General features: G+C 40.1%; 1 protein-coding gene across 1 annotated transcript in view; it reads right to left on the reverse strand.

Moving 5' to 3' along the window:
• Positions 1-2,632: 2,632 nt before the first annotated feature.
• Positions 2,633-16,393, reverse strand: part of fer1l4 (fer-1 like family member 4) — a 39,476-nt gene continuing 25,715 nt past the window's right edge. Inside the window, exons 35-49 of the mRNA XM_033625662.2 lie at positions 16,095-16,140; positions 13,998-14,098; positions 13,313-13,447; positions 13,102-13,221; positions 12,072-12,199; positions 11,809-11,979; positions 10,794-10,948; positions 9,013-9,194; positions 8,799-8,884; positions 7,347-7,445; positions 7,060-7,177; positions 6,666-6,789; positions 6,037-6,335; positions 4,715-4,815; positions 2,633-3,310 (exon numbers count right to left, since the gene is read on the reverse strand). Of these exons, the coding sequence (XP_033481553.1) occupies positions 3,130-3,310; positions 4,715-4,815; positions 6,037-6,335; positions 6,666-6,789; positions 7,060-7,177; positions 7,347-7,445; positions 8,799-8,884; positions 9,013-9,194; positions 10,794-10,948; positions 11,809-11,979; positions 12,072-12,199; positions 13,102-13,221; positions 13,313-13,447; positions 13,998-14,098; positions 16,095-16,140 (2,046 nt within the window). The 3' untranslated portion in view covers positions 2,633-3,129. The remainder of the gene's footprint in view (positions 3,311-4,714; positions 4,816-6,036; positions 6,336-6,665; positions 6,790-7,059; positions 7,178-7,346; positions 7,446-8,798; positions 8,885-9,012; positions 9,195-10,793; positions 10,949-11,808; positions 11,980-12,071; positions 12,200-13,101; positions 13,222-13,312; positions 13,448-13,997; positions 14,099-16,094; positions 16,141-16,393) is intronic.

Raw genomic sequence — 16,393 nt, forward strand, 5'->3', positions numbered from 1 at the left:
GGTCTAAAGACAATGAATGGGAGTCTGATTTTGTGGACCCATAAAATGTTTGTTTTCTTTTTCGTACTTAAATGACCTTTATTCTGTTGTCATGTTCTCAGTTCCGAAACAGAAATGTGTTTGAGACATTAATGTCTCAAACACATTTCACAGCAAAACAATAAATAGTTGTTGGGACATGGCACTAAAAAATCACAAATATGAATCTCGTGGTGGCGCTAGAGGAAAAGTCAGAGGATCACCAAAGTCAGTTAAGTTCATTCTCTGGGGACGATGAATGTCTGTGCTAAATTTCATGACAATCTATCAAATTGTTTTTTGAGACATTTTAGTCTGGACCACATCAGGTAAAAGAACCACCCGTGCTGTCTGAGAGCAGTTGACTTTTGTTTGGCACAAATTGAACATCATACTGGTCGTCTGACTTCACTTCCCTTCTGGACTCCAGGGCCAAAATCAGCATTTGTCTCGACATGATCCAACATCATCAGAGTCTCAGAGGACACAATCAGAGTCAGCGTCTGTAAGCAAACCGTTTCTCACTTCCTGTTGATCCCCCTGCTGACGAGGACAAAGTCTGATGGCTGAGTCCTGATTTGTATTTCACTCCCCTCACCTTCGTCAGTCAAACTGTTTTCTCATCATCACATTTTATCATCTCAACAGTTTCCTGCAGAGTCTCAGAGTCACTTCCGGTGGTCGCCTATATTTTCTGCCTCATGACGACAAGCTCGGACTCCACGCACAGACATCTTGTTATCCACTGAACAGGTTTCCATGACATTTCCTGATCACGTTCCTGCTCCCCAGAGGATGACCCTTTAAATTTTAATCACCCCTTTAAGCTCCACCCTCAGGACAAACTCTACAATTTCAGAGCAGCTAAATCATCAGGAAGTTGTTTGTTCATTTTGTGGTTGTAATGAAAAAAACACTGCTGTCTCCAGAGGATGCTAACTCTGAACGAGGGCCATAATTTATAGGGTGGAAACAGGCGATATGTCCCCTGCACTTTGTCAGTGGGCAACCCCTCAACTTTTTACAGTCCAAAAACAAACGTCATATTAAAAAAAGGCAGGAATGTTGTAACAGTTTATATCTGCATGCGTATGAATGCAATATCTATTTCATTAACAGCATGGCTTGTGTGTTAGAGCACACGACCATATTGCTAACCTGTAACTGCATGTTTTAACATTTTATTAAGACCTACATAATGACAATTGTATTTTATTTATGTTTACTTTTCTATTACTGTAAATGGCTTCTGTTTTACCTTGACAACTTTGTTTGCTGTAGTTAATGCTCTTTATGTCTCTATGCTGTCTTTGTCCTCTGAATTTTATCCTTTTATTGGTTTCAACACATCTTGCCAAAGGACCACAGTTGAAAATGAGCCAGCTGACTAACACTGGCATATCTACAGAAATGTTGATTGATGTGCGTTGTCCTTATAAATACAATATATTAAATAAATGGAGAGTATAAAACGAGAATAACTTGAAAACTAGAAAGAATTTCAAAAGAGCTCGTAGTGTCCAGTTTAAACATTGTAAGAGGAGATACATTTTGAAATCTTGAGCTCCGTAGAATTTAATGAAATTATTTATGAAATATCTCAATAAATTTAAGAAAAAATTATGAGATTAAAACAGTTTATTTTCACATGCTAATGCATCTTACTTGTGATTTTACACATTTTACATTATTGCACTGTCTTTATTGTTTTTGTGCAGCGCTTCCTGATCAATGTGACGTGTATTTTACCTGAAGTAAACAGTAACTTTACTTAAAAACAAGGTCTGTGTGAAATTTGACAACATGATTTTTAGAAACCTCGAGACTCTAGTCTTAGATAATAAATAGAAATTTTGATATTTATATTGCTTTGAGGTGTAAGGCAGATATGAGGGAACTAAATCCAAACAATAGGTCAAAAAATACATGAAATTAGATAGCTATTTGGGATCAGCAGGTCCCGATAAGTATAAAAAACTAAACATTGCCAGTGCTAATTAAGTCCCAATGTTCTCAAACGAGTCGATATCAAATTGATATTGATGTCATCAGATTATTGCTGTTGCTGAAATTGGTCAAATTTGTTGCCATATCAAACTACAAACATCCTTAATCATAAATAAACAAGTTTCAATCATGAAATATGATCAGGTTTAGGACCTTGTCCACTTTTGTGTTGGGTGTGGCTGCAGACTGACTTGGCAGAGATGGCTTCCATCTTGTTTCTCACATGAATGAGCGTATTGTGCTCTTACTACCACTAGATGGCGTATTAGAGTGTCCACGAATGAGGACAACAGGTCTAAGTTAAGCAGAATGAAGTATAAGGTCGAGTAAACCTAAAATGTGATGTCCTTACATGAGGACACAGGGTCTCAGGAGGATATTGATTTTTTTCATCATCTTTTGTGGTTAAAAAATGTTTCTCTTATGGACATATGAAAATTGTGAAAAAACTTGGTTGTGTGGCTTATTTTATTAATTACAGTTTTTTCAAATAATAATTTAACCAAATGTTTTTTAATAGTCTGTTCACTTCCTGTGACTGATATTAATATTTATTTACTTATTTACTCAGAAATAACTTCTAACATTCAGATTGAGTAAACTGGTACAAATGAGAATATCAATGCAAAATTCAACAAAAAATATTAATAAACATATTATTTATTTTTATTAATTCACTTTCCAAATATAAAATTTGCAACCACATTTATATTTAATCAACAAAATTACACTTTCATACAATAGAGTTATGTTTATGTTTTGGTGCTGATTCATCCGTCAGATTTGTGCTTATCCACAAATCCTTCCAGCGCTGCTCGACGTGTTTAATTTACAGAATATAAATATGTGACTTAAATCTGCAGTAATCATCCAGTAATTTCCTCTGGTGAATCCAACAGTAAAACCAAACCTCTGATTTTTGCTCCCATGATCCAAGTTGTGTTTATATACATGAGGATGCTGGGTAATGTAGTGCAGTCAGTGTACACTTATTAAATCACAAGTTTTACTGATCAGACTAAATATGACATGAGTTCAGGATCAGAAACCTGATACAGTCTGTGACATCCAGGAGGAGGTGAGGAAGACTCCCTGCAGGTTTCTTCATCCTTTGACGATGAGGGTGGAGATCTGCTGCGGCAGTGTGTAGATGATGAGGGCGAGGAAGAGCGTGAGGATGGCGAGGATGGCCAGAGCGATGATGAACTTCTTGAACTTCTTCCAGATGAGGAAAATGAAGGTCTTCATCGGGTTGACAAACCAGTTGAAGCTGGTAGAGGGACGACTGGAGGGAGGACAGAAGATGGTTTATACATGTGTAAACCCAGACCTATGATTAAAGGTCTGCTCGCACAAGCATTTACTGTTTAAAAACAGTAGTTTATCAGCTAGTGCAGCAGTGAGGCCTACGTCAATAACAAACATATATTTTGCGAGCAGGTGTGAATGAATTTAGATGTGCCACTGTCTGGTGTGTGGAGGCCTTAACTTAGTAACTTTTCATGTCAGGACAAAACAATTGTGAGCATATCCTTAGCACGTGTACTAACAGGAACTAAGAAACGTGATCATATTTCTCCTGTTTTAGCTTCTCTGCACTGGCTCCCTGTAAAATCCAGAATTGAATTTAAAATCCTACTGTTAACTTATAAAGCTCCAAATGGTCAGGCTCCGTCATATCTTAGAGAGCTCATAGTGCCATATTATCCCACCAGAACACTGCGCTCTGAGAACACAGGGTTACTCGTGGTCCCTAAAGTCTCCAAAAGTAGATCAGGAGCCAGAGCCTTCAGCTATCAGGCTCCTCTCCTGTGGAATCATCTTCCTGTTACGGTCCAGGAGGCAGACACCGTCTCCACATTTAAGACTAGACTTAAGACTTTCCTCTTTGATAAAGCTTATAGTTAGGGCTGGCTCAGACTTGCCTTGTACCAGCCCCTAGTTAGGCTGACTTAGGCCTAGTCTGCCGGGGGACCCCCTATAATACACCGGGCACCTTCTCTCCTTCTCTCTCTCTCTTGTGTCCTATTACTGCATCTTGCTAACCCGGCCATTCTGGATGTCACTAACTCGGCTTCTTCTGCAGAGCCTTTGTGCTCCACTGTCTCTCAGGTTAACTCATATCGCAGCGGTGCCTGGACAGTGTGACGTGTGTGGTTGTGCTGCTGCCGTGGTCCTGCCAGATGCCTCCTGCTGCTGCTGTTATCATTAGTCATACACACATACTATCAGATATTAATATATTATTATTGATTATATAATATTATTACTTTAATTAATGTTGTTGTAAGCTACTGTCATTACCGTCTGTCCTGCATCTCTCTCTGTCTGTCTCTCTCTCTCTGTCTCATTGTGTCATACAGTTTACTGTTAATTTATTATGTTGATCTGTTCTGTACGACATCTATTGCTCGTCTGTCCGTCCTGGAAGAGGGATCCCTCCTCAGTTGCTCTTCCTGAGGTTTCTACCGTTTTTTCCCCGTTAAAGGGTTTTTTTGGGGAGTTTTTCCTTATCCACTGTGAGGGTCCTAAGGACAGAGGGATGTCGTATGCTGTAAAGCCCTGTGAGGCAAATTGTGATTTGTGATATTGGGCTTTATAAATAAAATTGATTGATTGAAACTGATCCTTCAACTGTGTGTGTATGTGTGTGTGTGTGTGTGTGTGTGTGTGTGTGTGTGTGTCATACTTTGGTTTGTCCAGAGGCTCCGGCTCCTTGCGTCCCCGCCCCACTGGGTTGGCCTCTGCGTGTTCTAACGTCACCAGCTGTAGCTCCGCCTCCACCTTTCCCTACACACACACACACACACACGCACACACACAGTTTCAGTGTTAAACCAAGTATTCAAATTAGTGATTCGAATTAGTGTTTAACATTAGCATGAAAATGAAGCTGTTATTCAAATAATGATCAGCATGAAGAAATAAAGGTTTTGTAAAACAAACAGAAGAGGGTGAAATTACCTGTAGGCCTACTCAAACACCTCTAAGGGTACATTTATTATAATGTACATTTACATAGCATTAATTCCATCAGTAAAACAAAGAATGGACTTGCACTTGTACAGCACCTTTCCAGTTTTTTGACCAGCAAAGCACTTTTAGACTGCATGTCACACTGATCTTCTGATAAATGGATGACCAGCTCTCCCTCCTGAGCCTCAGCCACCCCAAAAAGAGTTATGTCATATTCACAAATCTGAGTTAAACACTAATTCTATTCTCACTCACTAATTATTTCCAGTCTCTACTTTGACTTTATTTTCTTATGATCGCTGTTAAGCCAAAGTCAGTATATTAAATATTAAAATCATACTGAAAGCCTGTGAAAGCCTGTACAGAGTGTAACATTACAATCAACTTTTTTTTGTTTTCCAAAGATGAATGTAAGGTTTTGTATATACATTGTCTGTGGCGATATATCAATCATATTACAGATATAAGTGTTGTGGTTATAATATATAAACAGCCTCAGGTACCACCCTGATGAAGGCAAGACAGTCAAAAATGTTTGGTGAACAAAGTGCAATGTACCAGAGAAGAGCTGTGCTATTTAATTTTGAAGGACTTTCACTGACGCAAAGAAACTGTCATATTAAAATCCGACCAGGAAAAAGAGATATTATCTTCTTTCAGCTGTTGGATGTATTTTTATGACTTCCATTCAAAAATAAAAAAGTAATGTAACAACGACATTGACGCTGTAAATCCCCCGAGATAATCAGCTTATTTTAAAACTGACGTCTCTAATTTCCCCTCCTCATCCCATCCCTCCCAAACTCAAACACAGAAACAAGAGGGGCTGTAAATAATCAGCCAGAGTGTCGTAGGTGTGGTTTTTAGCTTCACTTTGTAGTTACTGTAGAATAATGCATTTCTATGGAATAATCATCTTTTACATGGTAAAATAAATGTCATAAAGTCAGATTCAGATTTTAAATGTAAATTTGCAGCCTCCTTTCTTTGTCGGCCAGTGTTAGCATTATCTATGTACTGGGCTTTTTTTGGTACCATTAGTAGGTAAGTGTTGCCAAGGCTGTCGGTGTACTGGATGTCCTCTTCTCTCATCTTGCTCCTCTTGTCCTTCTTTTTCTTCTTCTTTCCCTTCTTCTTGGCCTCCTCCTTCTCCTTCTCCTCCTTCTCGAAGTCCTCGGCCGTCTTCAGACGAGTCAGCGGCCACCAGCCCTTCATCTTCTTGGCACGGAAGATGGAGAATCGAGGGTTGGCTCGATCCTTCGCCATCTGAATCGTACACTTCGTGGAGGACTTTGCAGCTCGCACCATGTCATTGAGGCGTAACTCTATGGAGCCTGAAGGAGGAAGAACAAACGAAAGATGATGAGGATTAACTGACTGAGGCAATGTCGGCTCAGCGCCGTTTGATTAACAGCAATTTAAAAAACAATGTAGCAAAGATTGCATAAAATAATGGACGTAGCCACCTCGATGTCATCCATTGGTTTGTGGTCTCCCATTTTGAAGCCTTTCAGTTCAACCAATGGTTACTTTACCTAACACAAGTTGTCACCATGGTAGCAATTTGTCAACCTACCTGTCAATCAAAGTGCCCATGTCCTTAATTGTGTGTAACTTTAAGTTTTAATAACATTTAAACAGGTGAGTTATATAAAAATTCTCACCCAGGAAGTCGTTGGCAAGGATGCGGTCGTAGTCCCAGACCTGCAGCGTCAGAACAGCTGGCTGTCTAAACTCTGACTCCTCCAGAGAGAAAATGGACTCCTTCTTCTTAAACACCACCTCTTTCTAAGAGACAAGAGGAGGAGATTTATTCTCACTAAGAACCACACTGATTGCTCGCGCCCCCTGGAGGCTACAGTGTTCATTACAGCCACAATATCAAAATGTTTTTCTAGAAATGTTAAGTTTGACCTGAGGGTGGCACTACAGGAAAGATCATAAAATCTAAAGGGTTTATCCTCTGGAAAGCAGGAAAATAATCAGGATAGTACACAATGGTCCGTCGAGAGGTAAATGAGATATCTGTGGACCGAAGTTTATCAATCATATGTGTACCTCAGTAGGCAGGTAGTCGAAGCGGAACACAAATCTCCAGTTGAAGTTTCCTTCTCCAGTCAGAGAGTTGAAGTGGACGTCAGTCTCCTGTTTTTCTCCTTCTAGTCCTTTTATCCATCTGTGCAGAGATCATGATGAAACACTGAGCTGTCATAGCCAAGGTAACCAGATTTATCTTGTCTGCATCAATCAGTCAGTTTTATTAGTCACATGAAATCAGACAGTGAGGCAGAGTCCTCATTTAGGACCCTAGAAGACGTGTGTGTGTCTATGCTTGTGAATCTGACCCTTTGACGTAGATGTCGGACGATGGGACACCGGTGAACGGGTTGACATCATCCAGAAACACGTCGTCAGTGTTCCAGATGATAACACGTAGCTCATACCTGTCACCATGGAAACAACAAAAAAAGTTACACATTGTGATCCCTTCTCTATTCTGTTTAACTCTACTGTACATGATAGATTCTACTCGACTCCACTGTAGTTGGTAGATTTTATTCAAATCTACTGTATATAATATCCAAGTCCACTGTATTCAATAGATTCCATTCAACTCTACTGTTCTTAATAGATTGTATTTGACTCTATTGTACACGATAGATTCTATCTGACTCCAGTGTACTCAATAGATTCTATTTAACTCTACTGTACATGATAGATTCTATTTAACTCTACTGTACATGATAGATTCTATTTAACTCTACTGTACATGATAGATTCTATTTGACTCCACTGAAGCTGATAGATTATTTTCAAATCCACTGTACTACATAGATTCTATTTAATTCCACTGTAGACAATATTTAAGTCCACTGTACTCGATAGATTCCATTCAACTCTACTTTACTCAGTAGATTGTATTTGACTCTATTGTACTCAATAGATTCTATTTGACTCCATTGTTCTCGATAGATTCAATGACTACTGTACTCAATAGATTCAATATGACTCCACTGTACTTAATAGATTCTATTCAACCTTACTGTACCCAATAAATTCCATTCAACTCTATTGTACTTGATAGATTCTTTGACTCTACTGTACTCGATAGATTCTATCAGACTTAACTGTGCCTGAAAGATTCTATTCTATTCTACTGTACTCAATAGATTCAATATGACTCCATTGTACTCAATAGATTCTATTCACCTCTACTGTACTCGATATATTCTATTTGACTCCATTGTACTTGATAGATTCTATTCAACCTTACTGTACCCAATAAATTCCATTCAACTCTACTGTACTTGATAGATTCTTTGACTCTACTGTATTCGATAGATTCTATTGGACTCAACTGTGCCTGAAAGATTCTATTCTATTCTACTGTATTCGATAGATTTTATTCGACTCTACTATACTTAATAGATTCTATATGACTCCACTGTACTCAATAGATTCCATTCGACTTGATAGACTCTATTTGACCCTACCGCCCTCGATAAATTCCATTCAGCTCTACAGTACTGAATAGATACTATTCGACTCTACTGTATTCAATAGATTCTATATGACTCCACTGTACTCAATAGATTCCATTTGACTTGATAGACTCTATTTGACCCTACCGCCCTCAATAAATTCCATTCAGCTCTACAGTACTGAATAGATACTATTCGACTCTACTGTATTCAATAGATTCTATCTGACTCTACTGAACTCGATAGATTCTATCTGACTCTATTGTGCTAAATAGATTCTATGTGACTCTACTGTACTCGACAGTGTTGACCTACTGTTCAGGTAGGCGTGGCTTGATGTCAACAGGGGGTGGAGCCGGCACATCATTTGGAAACATGTCAACCCACATATGAACGTAACCCTGGAACACACACACACACACACACACACACACACACACACTGCTGATGACATGTATTAACACCAGTCTCAGTATGTTACTGTCGTTATGACTGTCTGTCCTGTAGTTACTGTTTGTGTTGTGGTTACCTGTGGCAGTCCAGGTTTGTCCTGGTTCAGCAGGGACCGGATCTCCACATGCTCTGGGACCAGAGGAAGGGCTCCAGGGAGGAACTCGTTCATCTCCCCCCAGCGCCGCAGCACGCTCAGGGCTGCGTGTTCCTCCATCTCTGCCTCCTCCTGTGGAGTCCGCTGGTTCTTCTTCAGCAGATCTGACAACAACAACACGTCTGTTTAATACAGGGCTGTTACTGCTGATAGTCTTGTTGTTAGAGCCAATACAGCGGGAGGTTGCTACAGTACGAGGGGAGCAGCAGTAGGACTATTGTGTCAGTAGTAGGAGCAGCAATACAGCTTAATTTGTGGTTGTGGTGATTAGTCGAACATGTGGTGGTGACAATATTAATAGTGGTTCATGAGTCCATAGAGGGACAATTATGGACTGTTTAGTTCTACTTTGTACACAATTTTCATATGTAAAGACACCTCAGATTATTTAATCCCTTACTTAAAGGGAAATTTTGGTTTATTTCAACCCATCTCCTATCGTCCTAAATTTGTTTCAAGTCACTAGTGACACAGAAATAATAGTTAGCATGTTAGCTGTTAGCCTAGATACAGCCGTAGCGTCAGACCTGTTAAAACGTAATTGAACGGGCATCCTTTCAAGTGCAAAGTTAGTCCACTAAACAAGCTTTTTCTCCAAAAAGACCGCCTCATATCATTAGGATAAATGTCAGAGAACATATAGAAAACGACATGTAAACGTGTTGTCTTACCTTACTGGTGTGGTGCCATGTTTGTTTACCATTTAGCTAAGGCTGCAACCGGTCCCATTCCTTGCAACAGAGGCATTCCTCTTCTGTGGGCACTGGGGCACAGCATTCACAGGTAACGTTACATCACCAATCTCCAGAGCTACGCAGCCTTCCAGCAGCCATTCCTCCTCTGTCGTCCTTTACCTGTTGTGCCTCTCTCTCTCTCTCCTCCTCCGTTCTTCAATTTCATGAAGCTCTTCGTCAGTGTATTCTGGCTCAAATAAATAAGGGCGGCCATAAAACTCTGCAAAATCAAATTCCTCCTCCACAAAGTCGAAGTCTGGCAAGAAGTCAGCCATTATTCTATAAATCTTTCATAAAATAAATGAATGAACCTTTCAGGTTACTGTCCGGTTCTGCCTTGCAGCAGCTGCGGCTTGTTCTCGCAAGATTTCAGGTACGGTATGACATCTATTTGAGCCAGAATACACTGACGAAGAGCTTCGTGAAATTGAAGAACGGAGGAGGAGAGAGAGAGGCACAACAGGTAGAGGATAAGAGAGGAGGAATGGCTGCTGCAAGGCTGCGTAGCTCTGAAGATTGGTGGTGTACCTGTGAATGCTGTGCCCCAGTGCCCACAGAAGAGGAATGCCTCTGTTGCAAGGAATGGGACCGGTTGCAGCCTTAGCTAAATGGTAAACAACAAACATGGCACCACACCAGTAAGGTAAGACAACACGTTTACATGACGTTTTCTATATGTTCTCTGACATTTATCCTAACGATATGAGGCGGTCTTTGTGGAAAAAAGCTTGTTTAGTGGACTAACTTTGCACTTGAAAGGATGCCCGTTTAATTACGTTTTAACAGGTCTGACGCTACAGCTGTATCTAGGCTAACGGCTAACATGCTAACTATTATTTCTAAGTCACTAGGGACTTGAAACAAATTTAGGACGATAGGAGACGGGTTGAAATAAACCGGAATTTCCCTTTAATGACCTACTGCACCTGGCTAAGTCTGTCTTCTTGTCTGTCTGACTGTCTGTCCTACCTTCAGGTATTGCATCAGGTGGGATCTTGAAGATTTTGTTGAGGACTTTGACCTCAGATGTTCTATACTCCGGTAACGAGATGCCGTTCTTCCTGCAGAGCTCTGCCAAAATGGTTGATGGTTTCTTCGCATCACGCCACACATTGTAACCTTCACTGCAGAGGAAAGTAAAGGCACACACAGATATGCAGGTACACATTTAGAGAGACAGGTACTCCATTGACGAAGTTCGTAACCCAGACAGTGGCTATACCGATGTGTTGTAGTGCTACTGATGTATTGGTTATGGTACTAAATTGTCGTAATACTAGCTTTAACTTGCCATAGTACTGTTGCCAATCTGTTCCAGTTCTGGTACTAACATGCCATAATTCTGGTACTTACAAGTCATTGTACAGGTACTAATGTTTCTTGGTTTCGGTACTCAAGTGTCTTAAAAGTGGTTCTAACATGTTCTAGTACTGTTTATAATATGTGTGAGTTGTAATGTGTTTTAGTTCTGGTACTAACATGCCACAGTTTAGGCACTAACATATTTTAGTTTTAGTACTACTGTGTCATAGCACAAGTACTAATTTCTTCTGGTTTTGGTACTAATAAGTCCTCCTACTGAAACTATGGTATCACAGTCCTAGTTCTAACATGTCACCTTATTGATACTAATGTTATTGCAGTAGCATGTCATAGTTCTTGTTCTAAAATGTCACACTGTTTCACAACATAGTTGTAGTACTAATGTCATAGATTTGGTAGTAACATACTGAGGTTTTTGATACTATTGTGTGGTAGTACTTATGTATTGTAGCTTTGGTACTGATATGTTCTACTAATTGTACTGTCTGGGTTCTTGTTTCATACACCGTATCACATTTTGTATACCAACATGTCATCATACAGGTTCTAACATGTCATAGTTCTGGTACTCTAATGTTCCATAGTTGTGGTACCACTGTGTTGTAGTACTGGTTGTAACATGTTGTACTTTTGGTGATTGCGTGTCAGTTGTGGTACTAACGTGTCATAGTAAAGAGCCAGACCGCAGGAGGCTCTGTGGCGGCTGTAGAACCGGTTCTCCAGATCAAGTCGGGTCTCACCGATGACGTCATCAGACCCTATTATATCATGGTCCATCACTCTGACAACCAACTCCGTCTCCAGTGGAAAGGACACTGTGAATTCAAACATCCTGAAAGACAGTGTCAGACATACAGACAATCAGACAAACAATGGACAAACAGAGAGGGTTGGACAGGTGCAGGTTGACAGACAGGTACTGACTCTCCAAACGTGGGGTTGAGCTGTTTGGGGATATATCGATCTTGGGTGTCCAAACTTTGCTCTCCAGCTTGAACCACCAGATACGGGTCAGCTTTACCATTCGGGTCTGTGGGAGCCAGATTGGTGGCCTGCAGGATACAGACAGAGACAGTCAAACACACAGCAGAACTCACAGTACACTCTTAGAAATGAGGGTTTCAAAAGGCTCCTTCCTAAAGGGCTTAGGTACTACCTTAAACCAGAGAAACCTTATTTTAAAGAAAGGGTTCTTTGAGGGTTCTTTGTAAAAAAAAACAACCTTTTTATACAAAGAGCCCTTTTTGGAAGAAAGAGTTCTTTGAGGATTGTTGAAAGCATGGTTTTTTTTTTTGTTTTTTTGTTTTTTTTACCAGTACTCTGCACTTGGCATTCAGTATTCAAATCTCATCTGGAACCCCTAAAATGTGATTGTAAACCCAACACATTCTCACTCTGACCTTTGGTCATGGACCTTCCACGTCCAGATACGACATGCAAGGTGGTACCCTTGGTGCATTGGTTGTTGATTTTCTGGGACGCCATGTCAAGTTCTGCTTGTTACATACATTATCTTTTTTCAAAATACACTTCTGTTTTAACGGGAAATGTAATGTTTAGATACAGTCTCTTTCAAAATTGTTATTTGGTCTCGAGATGGGACACTAATGGTAAAGATTTCCCTAAATTTTGCACCCTGATTTTATTTACACATGGCCTCATGCAAGAAATGTTCCTGAACATTTCAGGGATAGACTGCATGTGTGAAAGGGGCTTCAGTTAACCCATAATGCAACTGTAGGCAGGGACACTGTGAGAAGCAAAGCGTGAATTTGGTTGTTTACTGCATGAAAATGGTTGTTGTTTAGCAGCTAAGTGTTATATCTATGACGTCAGAGCATGCTTTAATCTATTATCAGTTTAAAGTCAGTGTAAAGAATATGTTGTAAAATGTTTAAACGTGTCAGTGAGTAAGACACATAGGCAGGCTGTGGATGGACAGAGGGACAGGTACCTTGATGACGTAGACTCGGATCAAGACTTTGATCGCTGAGTTTTTGGGGAGTCCATTGGTGATCTGACATGTGGTGTCTTCTTCATCTCTTGCATCGATCGGATAAATCAGGAAGGAGCCCTGGGGATGGAGAGTGTGGGATAATGGACACTTTTCTGCAGACAGACAGACAGACAGACAAACAGACAGACAGACAGATCATCCACAGTACCTTATATTTTCCCATCAGCCTCTCCTCTTCATCCTCCTCATCATCTTCAATGCTTGCTCTGCCTTTATACAGCGGGAATATGTGCAGCCAGTCCTGAAACTGACTGAACTCTGACTCCAGATCACCTCCGTACAGCTGAACACACAAACAGAGGCAAAATTAAAAAACAAAAAACAAACAACAACAACAACAACATACAAACAGCGCAGTGCCAGTTCAAAACACGCTTGTTTGGAACAGGTCGAGTGTTCGGTCTGTACTGCTGCTTGCAGCTTTCTTGAAAACAGCTCATCCAAACTCAACTGCTACAGCTCAACACACACAACACTGCTTCTTTGGGCCCCAAACAGCAATAGCTATAATATGATGTTTACATGTGAAAAATAATGTGAAAAAAGTTGGAAAAATATAAGCAACTCAAAGGTATACTACATACTTACAGTGTACTTTTACCTAAAAGATAAAACATTGTAGGCCTACAACTACTTGTCTTGTTATGCAGCTGGCCTGTATGAGCAGCAGAAATTGGATTGATTTGATGGGTTTAGGTTGACTTTCTCAATTCTTCCCTTGTTTACAAGTACCAGAGACACACTACACAACAAATTCAATGTTCTTGTATTGTTGACATCAGTGCAGCCCTGAACTGACAGACTGGACTGTGTCAATCACAGTGACCTCTCACCTGTAGTGTGGCAATGCTCTTGCGTTTGGGAGGCTCAGTCTCCACGACCACAATCTCCTCCTCCTCCTCTTCGATATTCGCCATAGTCAGATTCGCTGCATCTGAACAAAAAAGAAAACAACAGTATTAACACTAACAGATGCAACCCTGTTAACATAGGTAAGTCTTGAGTTTTCCTTTAAAAATATCCACACTCTCTGCTGCCCTCAGATCCTCTGGCAGGCTGTTCCACAGACGTGGGCCATAATAAGAAAAGGACGCCTCACTATGGGTTTTAGTTCTAACTTCTGGAATAATTAACAGTCTGATAGGGCTGATAGGTTAAAAGCAATTCTGATAAATAAGAGGGACCAAGACCATTAAGAACTTTAAAAACTAATAAAAGAATCTTAAAATCAATTCTGAAGCTAACAGGAAGCCAATGCAGAGACTCTAGGATGGGAGTAACGTGTGCTCTATTTCTGGTCCTCATCAGAACTCGAGTGGCTGCATTTTGAACTCGTTGTAATGGTATAATGGTCTTCTTAGGAAGACCAGAAAGAAGAGCATTACAATAATCAATTCTACAGGTGATAAAAGCATGCACTAGAGTCTCTGCATTGGCATTAGAGAGAAACGGCATGACTGGAAATGTTTTTCAAATGATAAAATCCTGTTTTTGTTATATTCTTAATGTGGGGCTCAAAACTGAAGTCAGCATCAATTATTTCTCCAAGATTTTTTACTTTTTGACATGATTCCAGAGCCAATGTTAGTAGTTTTGTATGCAGTTTCTCTCTCTGTGCTTCAGACCCAATAACTAAAAATTCTGTTTTGTCCTGGTTGAGCTGTAGAAAATTCTCTGCTATCCAGCACTTAATATCTAAAATACAGCTAAAAAGTGCACCAAGTGGCTTTGGGTCATCATGAGACACAGCAATATATAGCTGTGTATCATCAGCATAACTATGAAATTGTATGCCGTGCCTCCTGATGACCCCTCCAAGTGGCAGCATGTAAAGATTAAAAAATACTGGACCTAAAATCGAACCTTGGGGAACTCCCCAGTCCATTTTATAGCATTTGGAGGAGCAGTCATCAATGCCAAAATAAAATTCCCTGTTTAAAAGATATGATTCAAACCAGTTAAGAACAGTGCCATTGTCCTCATTGCCCATAAATGTTTTTTGTTTTTCTCACCATGTTACTGCCAAAATCTGCTGATTCTGAAATCCTGCCCTCAGACTGACATGAGAAGAACGTAAATGATATTTTGTGAGCTGAACTTCTGTAAAAACTAAAAACTGTAATGACTTTTTATTTGCAGAGATCACACCATAGGACCACTACAAAGTCCTTTCTTGATGCCGCCTTTGCATTTTTACACAGATCCAAACAACAGCGTCATCTTTCTGCTCTAGTGTGTGATTTTAAATAATGTGCAGGAGTTGTGGTTTCAAAAGAGGCGGGATGGGTGTAACATAAACAGTGTCAGACTCTAGTGTGACATAAGGTATGTGTCTGCAGTGCTTTATGAACAAAAACAGTGGCAAAACATTTACTGTCCCTGTTGTATGGCGGCTGATATCGTCTTCTGCTCAGAGGGTAAGCAGCTCCTGGGCCTCATTGTTTTCCCAGTTTGCGGACATTATCGCCTGCTGTTCTGTCTTTTTGAGTTAGCCGCTAAATCTTCAGTGATGGGTCGCACACATGTCAACAAAACGTCACACCCATGACGCCCATGATCTCAACCTCCTGGCTGTCCCATTTGTACAGGCATGTTTTGGCGCTGTTACTACCTCCATTTCTGTCTCAAAGGCGATACAGCTCAGTCCTCACATTTCATGACCGTACGTTTTATACAGAACAGCGATGTGGAATAGTGACGCAGTGCCCTGAACAGGCAGTGTGAAAGGGGCTATAGTTTTATCACAGCAGCATCTAGTGGACATTAGAGGAACTGCAGCTGAATGCACCTAAACTCTGACTTGTATCAGCTCTATGTGTTGCTGCTCTAAAATAAATTTCAATCATAAATAATTTCGTATTTTTATTTAATGGATAAATATGGTTAAAAACCCATCATTATGACTGACAAAGAAGGAGTTAAAACTTTACCTGTCTCTGCTTGTTCCTCCAGCTCCTCCTCCTCCTCCTCAGCAGCCTGCAGACAGACAACACATCAGATATGTGAGTAAAGAACTGATAAATCAATTACTTTAATGCTAAATGTGTAAGTTAACACATATTGAAAGGATGTGGTGTGGAATGATGTCTCATATCCCTAATTCTGCTGCAGTGATTCTTATTTTGTCTTGCTCATTTTTGGAAAAGTTCGAAAACAAGAGAAACAATAGAAACACATTGCGTTAACACACGCAAAAAAAGGAAACCTTTTCCTCATGATTATAACTGTA

This window comes from Epinephelus lanceolatus, chromosome 1, assembly GCF_041903045.1.
Source record: "Epinephelus lanceolatus isolate andai-2023 chromosome 1, ASM4190304v1, whole genome shotgun sequence".
Classification (NCBI taxonomy): Eukaryota; Metazoa; Chordata; class Actinopteri; order Perciformes; family Serranidae; genus Epinephelus; species Epinephelus lanceolatus.